General features: G+C 39.1%; 1 protein-coding gene across 1 annotated transcript in view; it reads right to left on the bottom strand.

Annotated features, from left to right (window-relative positions):
• The window catches only part of LOC141011963 (CUB and sushi domain-containing protein 3-like), a 228,382-nt gene that overhangs the window by 97,100 nt on the left and 112,050 nt on the right, over positions 1-19,232 (bottom strand). The window contains exons 32-33 of the mRNA XM_073485326.1: positions 17,893-18,009; positions 91-204 (exon numbers count right to left, since the gene is read on the bottom strand). Of these exons, the coding sequence (XP_073341427.1) occupies positions 91-204; positions 17,893-18,009 (231 nt within the window). The remainder of the gene's footprint in view (positions 1-90; positions 205-17,892; positions 18,010-19,232) is intronic.

Genomic DNA, 19,232 nt, shown 5'->3' with positions numbered 1-19,232 from the left:
GTCTTTCCCACAGTGCAAAATGGTACCTGATAAAACTACTCATACCGATGAGCTAGTATAGCCTTAAGGGTTCCACAGTATTGTTTTTACCTGAGTGTGATCCATATATGGAGGAGAGGAGGGCAGAGTCTGTGGAGGATCCGTCATAGATCTCGACCACATCACTGGTCAAAGTCTGGAATACCACAAACTGACCAAAGAGAACTGCGAAGAACAGAGAAAAAATACAGGTGCATCAATACACGATGGTGGATTTTGCGGCAATCAAACATTTTACGTCAACATTCAGTCCATTCACTGAGGTTTTTATTGTCCCAGGGAGACAATTACCATGTAAGCTGCAGAATAAAAATGATTATATATTTTCAATCTTTCAAGAGTCTGGCTACTGCTTTGACAAAGCTTACACCTTGAACTGCTAAAACAGAGGTTAATGTTGTTTTGACTGAAATACTCCCTTCTGCTTCAAGGGTCATGTATCCAATCTAATTTGCATGTCTCTCCACAGATGGGCACCATGGACACATTTCATAATACATCAGTCATAATACGGTTTAAAAAACTTTAAATAAAATATGGTTGGAAGAATTTACGTACAGCATGGAGTAAATCAGGCTTTAAAGGTCTAATATGACTGATTCACATAAAAGCACTGATGACACATAATGGTGCCACTCAGTGGCACTGGGTTGATGGTGTGTGAGAGTGCAGTGTCGAGCAGCAGAGTGTCCTAACTGTAATAAACCAGTTATTTTACCACGCAGAGGGGAGATATTTTCCCCATCACAATTATTTTATTTTGACTTCAGCCCTACCAACACAGGACAAGTATTACTTGGGGACATCTAGTAATTTGTAATAATTGCAAAGGACTTCTGTGATCTTAATCCTGCCATGTCTGTAATGTAGTCAACATTTCACCACAAATTACCTACCAAGTCATGCCAAACACAAAGGTCATGTGATAATGTTAGTCCTTTGTGAATTGGCATGCTGGTGATTTGGGTTCGCTTTTCCTTTTAAACATCTGTTTTCAGTTGTCAGACAGCTGAAAAAGAAAGAATTTTGATTGTGGCTCATAGCATGTGTAACAGCAGTCAACATGTGTGCTGTTTGTGTGTATATATATATATATGTGTGTATATATATATATATATATATATATATATATATATATATATATATATATATATATATATATATATATATATATATATATAGGGATATAGTAGTAAATAAAAAGTACAAGAAGTAGAAAAATTACATGAACAAATTGATGAATGTGCACCATGTTCTGATTGACAACTTGTTTTGATTATTTGATATATAAGTGTTGTGAAACCAGTACTTACTGGAGTGCTTAAGTACAATACAGCCACTAAGCCAGCACCTCTTAATTTTGATGGTAATTTTCTAGTTTTTAATTATTTTTAGCCGACAATATAATTGAGAATGATTAATAATATAACATGAAAGAATGTTTGCACAGGTTGGCTCAGATTTAACCAGCATTTAGACTGGTTAGTTCAGATTATTATTTAGATCTTATCTTTTCTTCAAGATGTTTGCTTATTTCACTCAGCTGTGCCATTTTTCTGTATAGAGCTGGAAATGTGCCATGCACTTAATATGCACACACAGACACACACACACACACACACACACACACACACAGGGTTTGTTTTGTTTAGTCCTCAAAATACCAATTAACTTTATTCTGATGTTAAGAGAAATTACAAATATGTAGTACAGCATTAACAGCTGCAATAAAAATGTGACTTCTGGTGCAATATGCTTCCTGGATCATAGCTTTTTATAGGTCACTCTCTCCAAACGCAAAGTAGTATCTGCTCGCTTACTGTAAACTTTTACAGTATGTGACATTTTCCAACCAGTAATTAGGTATTCCACTGAATTGTATACTTCTCTCTGCTCAGCTGTGGCATTTAACAGGAGGAGAACAACCTTCAAATAATACAAAGTGTATACTACTAAACTAAAACTACATTTAATAGTCCCCTTTTCAGTCAAAAATAATGTCTGTGTTATTTTTAATGCAATGTTTTCTTATTATGAAAAGGAAAGTGAAAAGTCTTTGGGGAAATATTCTAAATGCTCCTTGTCCTCTCTGCTGCTGGAGGGGCGTGTCAGTGTTTGACTGACACAAGCTGGCAGGCTGAGCCTGAGCAGGAGAACAAGAAACAAAGAAAACAAAGGTGTGCTGTATCCTACATGTCATGGACAGACAGCGCAGTGTAAGCGTTATTGAAGACTAAGCCTAGGGACATACCGCTTATCTCTACCTATGCATGATGGCTACCTCGCTGAATTGCTGCAGCTTGCACGCATGTGGTGTTCACACAGACAGCGTTACAGCTGCAGCGCTATCTTCCAACACAGAGTTTGCCTTTGATCATTGCCATCAATAATGATGAGGACATGTTTTTGTATACCCAGAGTGATAGGGAGAGCGTGCACACTGGAAAAACACTGCCCTTCACCTGATGGCTATATGGTGTAGGTGTTATGTTACTGTTATGACAATATGACTATCACCAGATCTTTTTCACTGTCTGTTCTTGCTGAGAACCGTGTTATAAATAGCGACAAGCTGAATCTCTTGATGAAGCTTGCTGTGCCATGTGAGCCGCGCTGTTTACAAGGCTGTATGGCAGCTATAACCTGTTACAGTAACATGGGTGAAGAAATAAAAAGCAAGAGGTTTGGGAATGCACAAATGCTGCTCAGTTGTTTGTTCACATGCTCAACAAGTGAACTAAATTTGAGGCGACTAAGCTGGTTACTTGAAAAGGCACCAATGATGAAATAGTGTCACACTGTGTGAAGTGCATGGAGAGGGCATGTGGACAATGTCTATGTAGAGTCTGACCTTTAATCTAAAAAAACTGCCTTTACTCAATGAAGTACCATGTGAGAACATCAGTGTTTCACAGGAGTATTCATTAAATCTCATCCTTAAGAAAAAAAAGAAGAAGTAAGGGAAACTACTGAGACATTATGATAAAAAACAGATAATTATTTAAATTATGTCCTGCATGAATATTTCTAATTAAGCATTCCTGATTATATCAATGTGTACACGCCCTTGAAAATAATCTGATCTTTCTCTAGCCAAATGAAAAGACATGGCCGACTGGATCTTCTGATCATCCGTGAGACCATGTGTATTTGTGTCTGTGCTATTGTACATGCTAGTGTGCATAAAAGTACTGTATGTGTGTGCATTACCAATGGTAAAATTACAGCCTCAATCTCGCCCTCTGGTGCACAGGCATCTTGTGAAAACTAGTTATTCTTTACGCGCCTCTCTTTTCTTGACCTACCCCTCTGTACTATCTCTCTCTCTACCTTTCATTCTAAAATGTATTTTTTTTAGTGTGTACCATCAGGCCAGACTCATCGTGTTTTTCAAAAAACAGCTAATATCTGTCAACAATCACAACAACACCACAGTCTTAGTGATTCATTGATGCAGTGCTTATAACAGGTTCTTACTACGGTTTAGGCAAACCTCCATCATATCACCAAGATTACACTGTGCTAGTCCTGTCACATGGCAAAGCACTCACAACTAGGAGCCAGGTATCGCAACCATAATGAGATTTGATCTATATAAGGAGCAGATTTTGAAAATTAAATTTAAAACTACATGTGTTTTACCATTCCAAAGAAATGAATTCCCAACGGTCTCACTTAATTTCAAAGATACAGTGTGTGGAGCCACTTGAAAATAGTTAATTTTAAAGAATAATAGTTAGCAATTAACACCATTATAGCTTTGGCACATAGAGAATACTGGTGTGAAAGACCAGATTGTTTTTGTCAAGTAGCCTTAAGAATAGTCTTGGTTGTTTATCTGTTTTGTAAAAAGAAAGAACAAATACGAAGCAATTTTAAAGATGATAGTAAACCTGTTTAAACCAGCAGACTTTACCACTTCTCTATATATTAGCTAGTAGCAGTGAAAGTAGCTGCTTTTACTGGTAGACAGACACGTAGTTCAAATATAATTGTGTGATATTGTGAGGCGAGCACTTCAAATGGCTAAAACTTCTAAATGAAAAGCAAGGCAGTTTTTGGCCAGTAATTGCTTTCGCAGATGTGTTAGCCACATCCACATGCCTCAAAGCAAAATACACACAAGATCCACCTGAAAAGGTGAAAAAAAAAAAAAAAGACGCAACAGAGACAATTGCTAAAGGTAAAAAAAAAAAAGTGAGCATATGTTTTGTCCTTCTGGCTATGAATTATGGAGTAGCTTCCTGTCGTCTTCACTTTGTAGCTGTACGGATCTCCTCTGGCATGTGGTCTAACAGTACAGCACTATAAAACCATTATACCCACCACATAACCAAGAAAGACACAGCAAGAGACAGAATGAGAGGCAGAGTGAAAAACAAAACTGAGAGGCAATGCTGAACCTTATGTCCCAAGAGATGGTGGTTTGGACCGACCACCTAGTGACCAGCCAAATGACAGTGCTAAAGACATGGAGCGAGAGGCAAGGAGGAAAAGTAGGGGTATATGTAACAGTTTCTATGTTTTTATAAGAATGATGCCTTACTACTTATTCTGTGTGACTTAAAACAGAGTTAATACACAACAGCCAGGGACAAACGACAGCCAAAAAACTCAAACATAAAAGGAAACACACACATGAATGCACACAAAAAGGTGTAGTCACACAGAGAAGCACAGGCAGACCTGTTTCTTTATTTGTTGAGTAGTGAGAATGCCTATGGCTGAACCAGGGTCTGAATAAGAGATGATTTTACCCTTAGGGACAGCTCACTGCTGTGGTATTAGCATACCAACATTGTGTTATGTTGACTGCACTCCCCTGCTGCTGTGAAAACACACACAAACTCAAACACGAGCACAAGTGCAGTGTCGTTTCTGCCTCTAATCCAAAGCCAACCATGCATGACTCCAATCTGCTCCTTTGCTGTAATCACGTCCACATATTAAGTCAATAAATCATTGTAAACTTGTTACCTAATTTATGCAGGACTATGATGAATCTTTTGTCCTCTGGGCCTCGTCATGGTGGTGTAACTCAATGCACTTGGACAATGGATAACACTTTCATGTCTGCATCTTCACCTTGAATTATCCAAAAGCAGTTAGCTACTTTAATCGCTTACCTCTTTGGGTATTAGATCCTGACTTTAGGGCATTACTGCATTTCATACCACTATACCTGCTAAGCTTAAATAATAAAAAAATGTAAAGTTTTCCTTGTGAAAGCAGTCATTTTGAAAAATCTGACAAGAGACTGTGATGATTTCCTTCCTATCCTTGGTGGTTTCTGTCAGATATTAATGGATTCAGGGGACTGTTTGAATTAATGGTGTGATTAAAGCAATCAAGTCTTGATGGTCATACATCAAAATAATTTACAGAAATAAATGGACTGTAAGAAGAGCACAGTCACATACAGCACTTACACCTACTGCACTACAATGCTACAAAATTCGCTTTATAGCTAAAGTTGCGTAAGAGATTTCTGCCTCAAAACAGTGTAAATTCTTTGAGGCATGGATTCAACACAGTGATGTTCCCTCTTCTTGGTTCATTCTAACTCAATATACGCAGTTCCTTCAGATATTTGCCAGTGCATTCACACTGTGAAAATCCCTTGCCACCACATCTCAGAGGTGCTCTACTGGGCTGGGATCAAGAGAAAGTGCATGGAAGTGAAGTAAATTAAGATCACTGTCATGTTCCGGGAACCATTTTGGGATGATGGAGCTTCCTGACGAGGCTTGTTTCAAGTATCCATTTGAAAGAGTGTAGACTGTGGCGATGACTGGATGCACCTGTTCAGTAACAATGTCTAAGTATGTTGTGGAGTCCTGTTCAGCTCAGATGGTGTTAAGGTAAGTAATGTGTGCTAAGAAATCATCTCCACACCACTGGACTAGAAAAAACAACCTTTACTGTGTGTAGCTGGCAAGATGGTGCCAAAGTTCAGTTACCAATTACATTTGACACCCTTGTTCAAGCTAAAGTTCAGATACCACTTTTCTGACTGGCTATAGTTTTGTGATTTTATTTGTCAAAAATGTCCCACTCATCGCTAAGTTTCACAGCAAAGACAAATCCCTGGAAATTATAATGCAAAATTGTAATTATATATACATTTTTCCTGAGTAAAATTAAAAACCTTAAATGTAATCTGTTCTTTTTTTATTTGTTAATTACACATTCATTCTTACTTTTTTTTGTTCCATAGTTTGTTTTTTTAAATAGTTTTTCATTTCCTTTATATTCCTGTTTCCTATATTTCTGCCATTTGTTGTTACTATTAACAGGGCATTGCTGTAAAAGAGCCCTAATGACTTGCTTCCTTCCAATATTCTGAACAGCATTAGGAATTATATATGCGTCTACACATAAGTAAACAAGTACAGGTGTAAATGCACTCAAGATGTATTGAGATCCGATCTTTCAGACCACGTTTGGAGGTGGTCTGGGAAACATATGGCCACATTCATTCATTCACATTCATTTCACATGTGTACACAAATGAGTTTAAACTGACAGACAGTCTAGTTAACTGATGTCCTCTGCGAAACCACAACAACAGGCAAAATTTATTCACAAACACAACACAGACTGCCTGATTTCCATTTGGTCCACTTTAATGAAAATTATGTGTTTGGGCTCTCTTACCTGCCAAGGTAAGCAACAGATGTTTGTGAACAGAGTCTGTTTCAACTGTAACTAGTAACTGCAATATCTTGAGACTCCCTTAAGAAAAAAAAGAAAAAAAAAATCGAGTCTTTTTTAGATTTAATTACATTTTTTTTAAAATACATTATTTCTTCCTTTGTATATTTTTTTCCCTGTTTGTCTCAGTGATTTAAATGTTTAAATGCATGTACATTGCTGAAGTGAAATCATGTGAAATTCAAGAGGTTACTTGAGACGTATGTCTCATTGTAATACCACATGTGAGCTGACGTATTTAGAGCTATCCACTTGTGACTGGATCACACAAGACTGCCAGGTATAAACAGGCTCAATGGGAGTTCAGGAAATTAATGATCTTTGACAATAAAGTCCATATTGTGGCCAGATTTATGTCAACACAATTGAAATTAGGCCATCTCCTGAAATATGGGTTTTGAGGCTGGGTATCACTGTTTAAAAGCTAAGTAATATCAAATAATGTATTAAAGATTGGGGAAATCAAGTAGTAAACAAAATGTAAGGGCTCCCTATAAAAATACAATAGGAGCAGAAGAGACTGCAGCGTAGACAACATATCTGATTGGCTTAAATCTACTGTTCCTCCACTATAAACTTTGACTGTACTTTTCACATTTCAACTTCTTTATCATCTCGGCTTTTGGGATGGAGTCCTTTGCTTGTCAAAAACAAGGGCATGTGCTGCACATAGGATCATTACAATACAGCAGGGAAGAAAAATGTCATAATCTTAGAAAGGCTCTTTCAGTCTCAGTCTCTCCTCCCACTGCTATTTGATCTTTCTTCCACAGAATGAATGAGCATGGCCCTCTGGATCACTTGTGTGCTGTGTGTAGTTGATGAATTATCATAAAACTCATGTATGCCAGCCAGGAAGAACATTTCCACAATGCAAAGTTGCAATCCCAAAGTGTCTTGTCTTGCTTACATATACTGGTTGCAACAGAGAGACCCTGTTTAGCTGGTTGTCTTTAAAAAACCTAAAACCAATCTACCCCTGCATTGCCTTTGGGTTATGTTTAGTATTACTTTTAGACAAGGTTTTGGGACCCAGACACTATCACTGTTGCCTCACAGCAAGACAGATTCATAATGTTTTTTCATGTAGCTAAGTAAAGTATTATTAGGTATATAAGATTCCACTCACTATAAATCTCTGGTTTAATGTTAGTAGAAAAAGAGTCTGCCACTAAAGTAAGGGAGAGAGAGGGTCTAGTCCACATTCTATGCCTTTATAAACAAATCTGCAAAATATGCAGCATATTTGCCATGGGTGTGTATAGTAATAATTATCAGCCACCCACCTTGCTTACCACTCATCAATGCTAGATGACTGCTAGATTGTAATTTAAGACTCATCAGCAGGTGCTGGTAATAAATAACCACTTATACCCACATAAATATGTGAAAGTAGACTTCAATATTTTAGATATTTTTTTAAGTTTATTAAGCAAAAACAGAGAAATAGCCTATGTTTCAGATTACATTTCATCACTGTAATCCATCCATGAGTGCAGACTCATACTGGAGACCATCTGGCTTATTAGAGTATCCTTTTCCTTATCATTTTTTGGAGTTTAAGGTTGAGCTGACTCCTTTGTGTCACAGGTCAGTCCTGCACATTTTGTTCCAAAACAACTCAGCTTATGATTTTTCAGTGTTCCACTTCTAACAGTGAGGCAGACCAACTTCCTGGGCCATTTATGAGCTGAAGCTACAGCTGGAAAATAAGAAAACATAACAAGGACAATGCAGTTTATCTTAAAACACCTTCATGTGACAAGATTCAAGGAAACTACTACTGGTTCCTGTTGTGTGGTACTGTCCTGCTGGAATGCAGGACTGATGTTTACATTTTCAGTAGTGGCATCACAGAAAGGCAATTGTTATTCCACTTCATTCAGGCAAGTCTAGATCCCAACAAAGCCCTGCCACCAGCACATCAAATCATCAATCATTAGTGATGAAGCAGTTTTGGTGGAGTATTTATCTAAAATAGGTATAAAAGTGAGATGACTGTTGACATGTGTCCTGAGTGATCCAATCACACGTGGACAGCTCTAAGTACAGGCGTGAACACCGTCGAGACACATTAAGGACGCTTTTGAGATCCGATCACTTAGACACAATCGGAGGTGGTCTGGGCTGCTTGTGACTTTACTGGTGGCGGTGTTTCTTTTGTGCAAGCTGCTGTTAGTGTGTGCCACAACTAAGTTAGAGACATGTGGTGCGCAGACAAAGATACATTTCAACCCGGCAGGGGGATGTACACTCAACAAAAATATAAATGCAACACTTTTGTTTTTCTCCCATTTTCCACAAATTGAAGAAAACAGAAAATACTTTTTTATGCACACATAATTATTTCTCTCAGATTTTGACAACATATAGGATAAAATTTATATTAGTTAGCACTTCTTATTTGCCAGTATACTGAATTAACCTGACAGGTATGGCATATCAAGATGCTAATTAAACAGCATAATTAGTGTACAGGTGTGCTTTGGAATGGTCAAAATAGAAGGCCACTCTAAAAATATGCAAATTTATCACAGAACACAATGGTACAGATTTCGCGAGTTTGCGGGAGCATGCAATTGTTATGCTGACTGCAGCAATGTGCACCTGAGCTAGTGCCCCTTAGTTAAATGTTCATTTCTCTACAATACGTTTTCTCCAATATCATTTGCAAGAGTTTGGCAGGACATGCAACCAGCCTCACAACCGTAGACTCCGTGTTACCATGCCAGCCCGGGACCTCTACATCAGGCTTCTTCACCTGCAGGATTGTCTAAGACAGGCCATCCAGACAGCTGATGCGACAGTTGGTTTGCACAACCAAAGAATTTCTGAACAAACTGTCAGAAACCGTCTCAGTGAAGCTCATCATGCTCTTCATTCTCACCAGGGTCTTGACCTGACTGCAGATTGTCGTCGTTACTGACTTGGGTGAGCATATGCTCACCTTTCAATGGTGTCTAGCACTTTAGAGAAGTGTTCCCTTTACGGATGAATCACGGTTTAGACTGTACGGAGCAGATGGCAGAGGGCATGTATGTATACTGACAGCCACCACTGTCCTAACACAGACTTTACAAATTTGTGCTCACAGTCTGAGAGAAATAACGCTTTTGTGTGAATAAAAAAACTCTTCAATCTTTTACTTCAACCGAGAAAACAAAAGTGTTGCGTTTAGATTTTTTTTTGATTGTCTGTCTGATGCTCACCCAGCAGGGATGTAAGGGTTGATATGCCTGTGCCCTTAGCTGGTGACGACAGCCAAATTTTTCTCGCTGAGTGAGATGGGCATCATAGCCCATTGGGATGTTTCACTGTGGACATCATCATGTGCCAATTCAGGACACATTGCCCTAACTTACTACTTGTCTGTCGAAAACCAATATTATTTGCTATGACCGCAATCTGTTTACAATTAGAGTAACATTTAACAAAAATATTTTTGGTCAGTTAAACTGAGTGGTATTGAAGTTCTGACTGGTACACAGCCTCTCGGGTAAACTACCTCTGGGCCATGCTGTGAAAAGCATTTGTTCAGGACACCACTAATCCAACTAGAATGTAATCCAAGCCAACTTTTTGCCCACAGCCACTGCATTAGCTACATGTGCCTTACGGCAAAGTTTGCACAAAGCCCAGATAAGGTGTTGGAGACACACTCAGCACAGGCAACAGCAAAAGGGAAGGAAAATGGCAGCATATGTTTGTCCTTCTGGCTATGCATTATGGAAGAGTTACCTGTCGTCTTTGCTTTGTGGCAGCACAGGCCTTCTGAGATTCTGGGCTATGACAGCATACACCAGCCTCATTTACAGAAACCAGAGGGATTGTATGACAGCACAGACGCATATATTTTTAATGACCCATTATCACAGTGAAATTGCATCAGCCCTTTTGGCTGGAAGTATGTGGCTGCACCTTGGCACAACCTGCATCCAGTCCATTAGGCTTCTATCTTGGGTAAAAACTCCCCACTGTGGATTGAAAGCTGTAAGTACTGGTCACTCCAAGATGGAGAGAGAGGAGAAATAAAGGCAAGAGGACAGGTGTACAATACTGCTTTCTTTCACTTCCAGTTTTACCTATTTTTTGCAAGTCTTTATCATAGCTTTTACTTGTTGATTTTTGAACAGCGTACAGTACAATTCAGGGGCGTATCTGTCAACTAGCACAAGCCATTACACTCACACAATGGGTACCCAGAATCTCATCAACTTGAAAATCACAGGTTGTCAAATGCAGTCATTCATATGAGTACTTGACACACTCAAATCTGACACACTATAATTACACATCCATAGACATATGTACTGTATGCACCTGTGCAGCCACATAGCAAAAACATACCCTACATCAAGGTGGGGCCAGAGCAGAGTTCACAGTGCATATAAGGTTAATCACACCAAGGCTGGTGTATAAACTGTAAGCTGACGCAGACAGACAAGGTAATGGTTTTTTGTGTGGGATGTAGCAAGTCATGTACTCAGGTGGCCCCAGGCACAATCTTACTCTCCAGCGAACATCACTGATGAGTCAACAATCAGCCCCCGGGGTCAACGTTTTTATGATTGCTCTCAGCAGCACTCTGTTTCTCTCTCCCTCTCTTCTTGTTCCCTGTCTCGCTCATTATAACTCTCTCACTCATTATCACCCTCTCCATCTAACTTGTTCTCTCTGAGACTTTCACATTCAGCAAAGATCTATGGGCCTTTTTCTCGTTGTTAGACTCACTCCCTTTACCTCTTGCAGTATCCACAGTCTCTCTCTCTCTCTCTTACTCATTCTCTGTCCATCTTGTTACAGACCAGATTTATTACTGCAATCTGTCAGTACTCCTGTCTCGCCTCCCGACACATTCTGTGGCAACCAATATGCATATGTTCTTGTTTGTATTATATAAACACATACACTGGAGCTTTAAAAAGCCCCGGGCAGAGAAACAGAGGTGACTGAATGTTGTGTCTACAAAATCAAATTCACCAATAACCCATTATGAGCATCCTTCCGGTAAGAGAATGAAAAACAACTTTCACAAACTTAAAAACAATTCAAAATTTGCTGTTTTTAATGGTTATTTGATCAACTACAAAAACTTGCCAAATTAGGTACGGAGTTAGAGTTTCATATGATGCTACTCCAGAGCATAAGGAATAAGCTGGAATTATCAGCCTCAGTCGTGCATATGGCTTCTGACAGTCATCTCAATTTTAATGAGATTTTTAAATCCAGTTTTCAAAGGTTATCTACATTATTAACTTTATTTGGAGTGAATGTTGCTTCATCTCACTGGAGATATTTCATGCACAATCCAGTTAAAAACAAGTATATATATATATATATATATATATATACATATATATATATATACACACACACACACACATATAAGAAATATCATACACTGTCCTGCTAATTGGGGGAATTTGGCTCACCTCTGGAGCCATCAAATATTTGCAAAGGAGGCTGCAACAAACAAACAAATCCTCTAGGCAAAAAACAAACTATACAAACTTGGACTGAAAAAAAAAAAATCAATTTACCTTGAAGATTGGTTTGGCATTTTTGTCCAGGAATTCTTTTTTTTGTACAAAATGGGGCTTTATCTTTTCAAAATATCTCTACAGTCAGTCTCCCTTCTTTTACATATGAAAATACCATACATTGCTAGAAGCCCTATACTTCCCAAAACAGCTATATACTAGCCACTGAACTTCGTGTAAACAAGAGTGAATTCTTGGGGGGCCAGTGTATGTCTGTATGTTTACAAGCATTGCCTAAGGCAAAGGTTGAGTGCCATGAATAATTCATCTCTTTAAAAAGGAAGCAGAGTTATTGTTTGAAATATGACTACAACCATTATTTCTGACAGAATAATTAAACATTAAAGGGCAAGACAGATGCACATTGTACCTTAATGATATCCGAATGGTGCAAAGTAAAATAGGCTATGCACCGAACATATTCACAAACAGATGAATGTAGAACCGTTTTACTCATATACACACAGTGTGTTTTAAGCACTAGTGACAAATACCAGCTCTTTTTTTTAAATTACAATTGTTATGATGATTGGACTACATTACACTTTGGTGTATTACAATGTTATGGATGGATGTCTATTATGTGCATACATTATTTTAATATATCAGGTTCAAAATGCAGCATGGCAAAATGTGTTTCAGACACAGGAAGGTATGATCAGTCAGACAGAAGCTATGACAACTTGGATAGAATACTGTACATCTATACAAACCGCACGATGATACAACTAAACAAAATGTCTGCCAACATCCAACACATGTAAACATCCCCAAAACTGTCACAATCCTTTGCAGTGACAACCTGTTAGAGAATCTTAAAACACACACTATAAACCTGTGCTTTTAGGTAAAACTACGGAAGGAATTGTTGCTGATTACAGCATGCCATCAGTATTAGTATTATTTTTATGTATGCAGGCAAAAATCTTGTATTTTGAAAAAACAAAGTTGCAGGGAATAACTTGTACTGCAGGGCTCAACAATAAAAGCTGCTTATTTGCCCCACGCAACAAGATCTCAACCACTATCAAACATATAACTTGATCTGGCTGCCCCTGTTGGCAACCAGTTTCTGCTGTTATATAAAAAGAAACAAGCACAACGAATAAAGAAGGCTGAATTCCTCACCTTGGCATTGGAGGAAAATCAGAGAGCTGCTGTCATATTTACTTACTCCTGTAGACAGAGCATACTGTCACTACTTCCCCACTCAGCCAGGTGCTCCAGCAACAAGAGAGCCAAATGTGGAAAAATATCACTAACTGTCTTACTCTGTCACAAAGGCAAAGCTGCAAGGGCGTAGGTTTGGTCTCAGCTTTGGTAGTGACATTACCAGGGGTGGACTGGGACAAAAATTCAGCTCTGGCATTTTCTGTCCAGACCAGCCCACTATATTATCAGCGGACACCACGAAGAAGTCCACAAATCTCGTGGCGTCCTTTCTCACACATACTACAAAGGAGAGTCATATTCCTTGATAGCAGTTAACAAATAAAGCACGTAGCTATGAACTCAAGGACTAAAACTGACAGCTATAGCAATCAACCAATCAATCTTTGTTCATTATAGTGTCAAATCACAACAGAAGTTATGTTATGACCAGGGGTGGGACGAGACTAACGGGAAGAACCCAAAACCAGAGACGGGGTGGAGTTTTTCTCACATCATTACTTACATTTGCACAACAGTTGGTGCATTTCTCAAAACAATTAGTACAAACTGCAAAACCTTGTTGATAACCTGCAAAAGCATGTCACATGCTCAAAATAGAGGTCATTCCTCAAAACCAAGTATTCCTATCAATGAAAGTGTGTGTGTCATAAAAAAAAGTCCTGACACCATCATTTATGAACAAGGTAGTCAAATGGCTTTGTCGTGTTTTCATTAGGACACTTTACTAGTGTTTCCCAATGCAAAAAAGCCAGATCTTTGTGACCTGAAAATGCTCAAGACTATACACTAACACTATACACAGCCATTTGAAAACTACAGTAAAAGTAACACATTTACACACAAATTATACCTATTAGATAGTTATCACCTCAGTAAACAATAAATGAATTGAAAGATTACAATAAATTCAATGGTAAATATTGCAAATTAAATTTATTATTTGCTATAGGTTTACTTGTGTTTTGTATCTCTGTTTACAGCTCATCAGGCCACGTGAATGTTTACTGTTGCTATGGCAACAAGAGACCGCTGACGTTAGCATCTGTTAGCTAGCTTAGCTAAATCATCTGAACAATAATAACCCATAATATCACAATTCGGCGTATTTGAACAAAATCAACCACAACTACCAACAGTCACAGCCCTTTAACTCTGGGCTGATGTGCTGCCACATGTTAGATTGTCAAAGTTAGAAAATAACGACTTCAGTCCCTGAGGAGCTACGTTAGCATTAGCGGCAGCTGCGTTAGCATTAGCGGCAGCTACGTTCATCAGTATGCAGTTAGTGAGGTCGCATCACATTCAATGTAAAAACGTTTTTTTACTTTGTTTTGGACATGTCTCAAACATTTAGCCGAGCCAGCCCCAGGCTGACGTTACTGACCCTGTCTGCCTCCACTCGCCCATCATCGTCAGGTCCTCCTCCCTCGTCTCCCGGCGCAGCAGCACCTGTGGCTGCTGGCGGGTCGGTGTTACTGGTCCCGGCACCAAAAAGCTCCGTCAACTTCGCACATTTAGCAGCCTCCACCTCCAGAGACTTCAACTTTTTAATCGCTGTTTCTCAGCTGTTTCTTCCTCTTATCCATTTCAAGTAGCGGACACAGTTTGGAAGATGCTCACTACTACCACTCACTAACGTTACTACTGGCTCAGCAGCAGACAAATATTGGTAGTGACTATTTTGCAATCCTCGAACATTGGTTGTGACATGTCACGACCATCTATATAGAAACCTACGCCCATGCAAAGCTGAAATTAAAGGATTTTTCTTTTTCACAACCTGTTACCAGGTAATCTGTGAAATAATGGCCAAGATCTGGGAATATGGCAACACTGCACATATTATAATACAAAATCAGGTTATCATTGAAAAACTTTTCAACAAGAACACTTTCCAGACCTGCCTTGTTTGCTGCATATCCAGATAAATATAAATACAATATGACTAATCAAGTGCAGATCTGACAAGGCTTACAGGAAGTAACAATTTTCCCTTGTGCAATTTACCTTATTATACTTGAGGCTACCTTGTAAATACGCAATTTAAAACAAAACATCTATTCAGCACTGTTAATTTTATTTTTTCTCATTGGCAACGCTTAGTCTCTTGATTTTAGTCAAATCCATTTAAATATGATCAAAAATTCAGACATAGCTTTCATTCTGGCAACCAATGGCTGATGGCTGATTGCCATTTTGGCAAACATAACTCAGCCATGATGTCAGGCACTATACTGGCATAAACTTAATCAAATATTCTAATAATAATAATTTAAAGCACGTGCTTTAATTCAATTTAAATGTACTGCTTCTAACTCTAAACCTGTTCAGTTTTCTGAAAAGGTTAACATAGTGTGCTTGAAACATATTTCAAATATTAAGAAACATTTTACAACACATGTATTTATATCAAGAACAGCCCTCTTAGCTACAGCTTGACAGCAAAAGAAATACATCCGCACAATACTGCACGACCTCCCCTCCCCTCTACCCAGGTGTAAAACCCTCTGGTCATTGGTCCAGTGTCATGAGATGGTATTTCGCACTAACCTTTTTCCTGCCAGTTCAACCAGTTTGACACAATGTCTCAAAGGCTTATGGTACGCTATCGGTCATATGAGGGACTCGGAGACATACATTTTATAGTCTACCCTAGGCGCTTACAAATTTCAATTACCTGTATACTGGACACTGAAATGTGATTTCTGCTATCACACTGCCTATAGGCGCGACTCAGCTGCCAAGCAGAGAACAGAATTTCTGTCCTTACCGTTTCATTAATTCATCAAGACATTACTTGAGCTTATTTTTTTATGTGATTTAACTCACATGATTAAGTTCAGAAACTTAATGAGGTTAAAATAAACAAACAATAAATAATGTTCAGAGGTTGAAATATGCTGGACTGTATAACAAGTCATTGGCTCATTTTCTAAAAGCACCAACGGAAAGACTGTATGGAATAAGCTCCGTTTTGTCAATTGTCATTACAACAACAAGCTGTAAGCTTAGAGTTTGTTTATCATTTACAATGTGCAGGGCCATTATCTGTTCTGGCTTCTTTATCAAACATTCATACGTATATTACTAGTGAAATGAGGGGCACATCCTTTAGATAATTTAGGATTTACATCATACCTCCAGTTGTATTCTCAACATTTATAATTTGTTCTACCCAAGCTGTGAACCCTAGTTGCTTTGTTAGGCTACTCAGAATACATTTCCATCAAGCCACGCAACAGCAGTCTTGTACATCATCAGTGGGACTCTTCAATAGCCTCTGTGTCTGCACTCCCTGGAATAAATTTGCAGGCCCAGGTGGGAATGTTGCTCGGCGACTTCCACACTCCATTAAGCTTTTGCAGGCAGTTTAAGCAAAGGCTGCATTTGTATGCAATATTTATAAAATAAAAAAAGAGAGAGCTGTGGGTTCTTGGACTCCATGAGCAGTGGGAGATAGCAACAGAGGATGTAAACTGTCGGGCTGGATCATCACACAGGGGATTAATCTGTGTTTCATAAGCACGGGGCTTTACAGAATAAAAACCTCTGCCTACGATTTCAGCAGCTCTTTATGACTAACATGGAATATTGAGCTGAAGCGCATCAAGGTCTTCTAGAGATCTTTGTTGAATTATGTATATACAGAGGCACTTGGATAAACTGAGTACCCATGCATTTTCTTGCTCCATCTATTGCCCACAGTCTTTCGCTACTTGACCTTCGTCTCCATTACCTATGGCACAGAGTATTTGTCATGTCAACACAATCATTTTTTTGTCTTCCCTGATCCTATAGTGCTCATGTGTCTTGCTGAAGCCCAGGCACTGCTATTTCTCAGCTTGAATTTCAGCTTGTACGTGAAAGTGTGAAACAGTCAGATGAGGTGCAGCAGTCCCCCTGCAGCGTGTTGGTGTATGGGATTCTAACATGCATGTATTGATTAAATTTGATTTCATAGAAAACACACCACTGTGAGTCAATTCACCTGTCAGATATGAAGGAAGTATACAGGGATTGAATAATAATCCAGCTACAGACAAGCATTTAACCTGAGTGTCAATGGCTGTAACCAAACCAATCCACACTTACAAACTACTGAAATGCGTGAAAAACAAATTAAGTGCTTCAGGGAAATGAATAATGCAAGTCTGAACATTTTGTTTGGTAGGATTCTGTCACCTATGACCAGCTTTGAGAGTAAGCCTCTGCTTCTTCACAGACTATCCTCTTTCCTCATCATTAACACAAAACTCACAGCAAACACAAACAATTATCTCTCTTAGCCTCCTCTTTTCACTTCATGTTTGAAGTAAAAATATTTCTGGAAACCGGCACCACATACTGTATGGGCTATAAGCAGCAGTTGAAGAGAATAAATAACAATTTTCTGCAACTATGTGCAAATAATGCTTGAAATGCTTACCGAAGTCTCCAGGGACAAAGATGTCATAGACACAGGTCTGGCCTCTGGTGTAATTATGTGGGTAGTTTGGGGACAGCACAGTTCCCTCTGAACCTGTGAAGTGACCTCCACACGGGGCTGTGGGGGCAGGAAATGAAGCAACAGAGAGGCACAGTTAACAAATGTCAAACAACCATTTAAAATACCTGGGGAAATGAGGCAATAAAATACAAATCAGCAAATCCATTATGCCTGGCATAAGTGCACAGGTAAGCAGTTCATATCACCAAATCAGGCGATAAGTCACCTTTGAACTTTCAGCTGCTGACAAATATAATTGTAGCCAGCATGCCAAAATAATTTCACACTTGAGAGACACTTTTTAAAAGGAAAGTGAGCTGTAAACGGACAGAAAAGGGAAGTCTGAGTTGTGTTAACAGGGTTAAAACCTCAAAGGAAAACAAGCAGCGGTGAAAGGTACCTTTTGCCTTCAAAATACCTTAAAACACCATCAATCAACAGAAAACCCAATCACAAAAGTTCCACACCCCTATGACTTTAATCAGCCCACAGTGCCCAGGAGCATATTTTGAAAAAAACTCAGATTTAGCTCTTCAAAGATGAACCAGGGTTTCAGTCAGCAGGATCTGTACATAAGACGTCCAGTTGCTCTTGATTTGAAGTTGCTGGATTTACAATTTCCGTTGATGAGAATATTAGAAATGACTATGCATTTATGTTAATGTACAGTTATGCAGTTGCTGCCAAAGCCATACTATGGTATGAAGACCCCCATCCACGAGGGGGGACCAACACGTCTTGCATCTCATAAACTTGTACTTGCACCATCATCATAGTTTCAGTTAATCAATACAAACTGTGGTCTGTCCTGCACCTGCACCCCATCTCAGTCCTATTTTGCCCTATCCTGATGATGTACCTAATTTGCCAAGAGGCACTCTAATGCAGTTGCCTCAGACCTCACAGACCGCCATCAGGTGGGGGAGCCTCGACTGTAAACAAACACACACTCATTTGTTGGAGGGAAGCAGTCACCAGCTGCTCTGAACCCCCTGTGGCTGACACAATGCACATGTCACTGCTGTTGCATCGAGCACTGCACAGGAGAGGATGAACAAAAGTGAACAGAGGCGCTAATGTAGAAAGATGGATCAGCAATTTATCCGCATTTAGTTGTTGGAGTAGCAAGAGGCATGTAATCAAACATATGTGATGACGGCAAATGGGACTCTAATTCAAGCTGATTTGTTAGACAGACTGGGAACCACAGTGCCGTGGTGGGTGAGGAATTTGAGAATGCTGCTGTCGGGAAGGAGGGCACGCCTAACTGTCAATCAACA

Source organism: Pagrus major, chromosome 17 (genome assembly GCF_040436345.1).
Source record: "Pagrus major chromosome 17, Pma_NU_1.0".
Taxonomy (NCBI): domain Eukaryota; kingdom Metazoa; phylum Chordata; class Actinopteri; order Spariformes; family Sparidae; genus Pagrus; species Pagrus major.
This window is presented reverse-complemented; position numbering and strand designations above follow the sequence as displayed.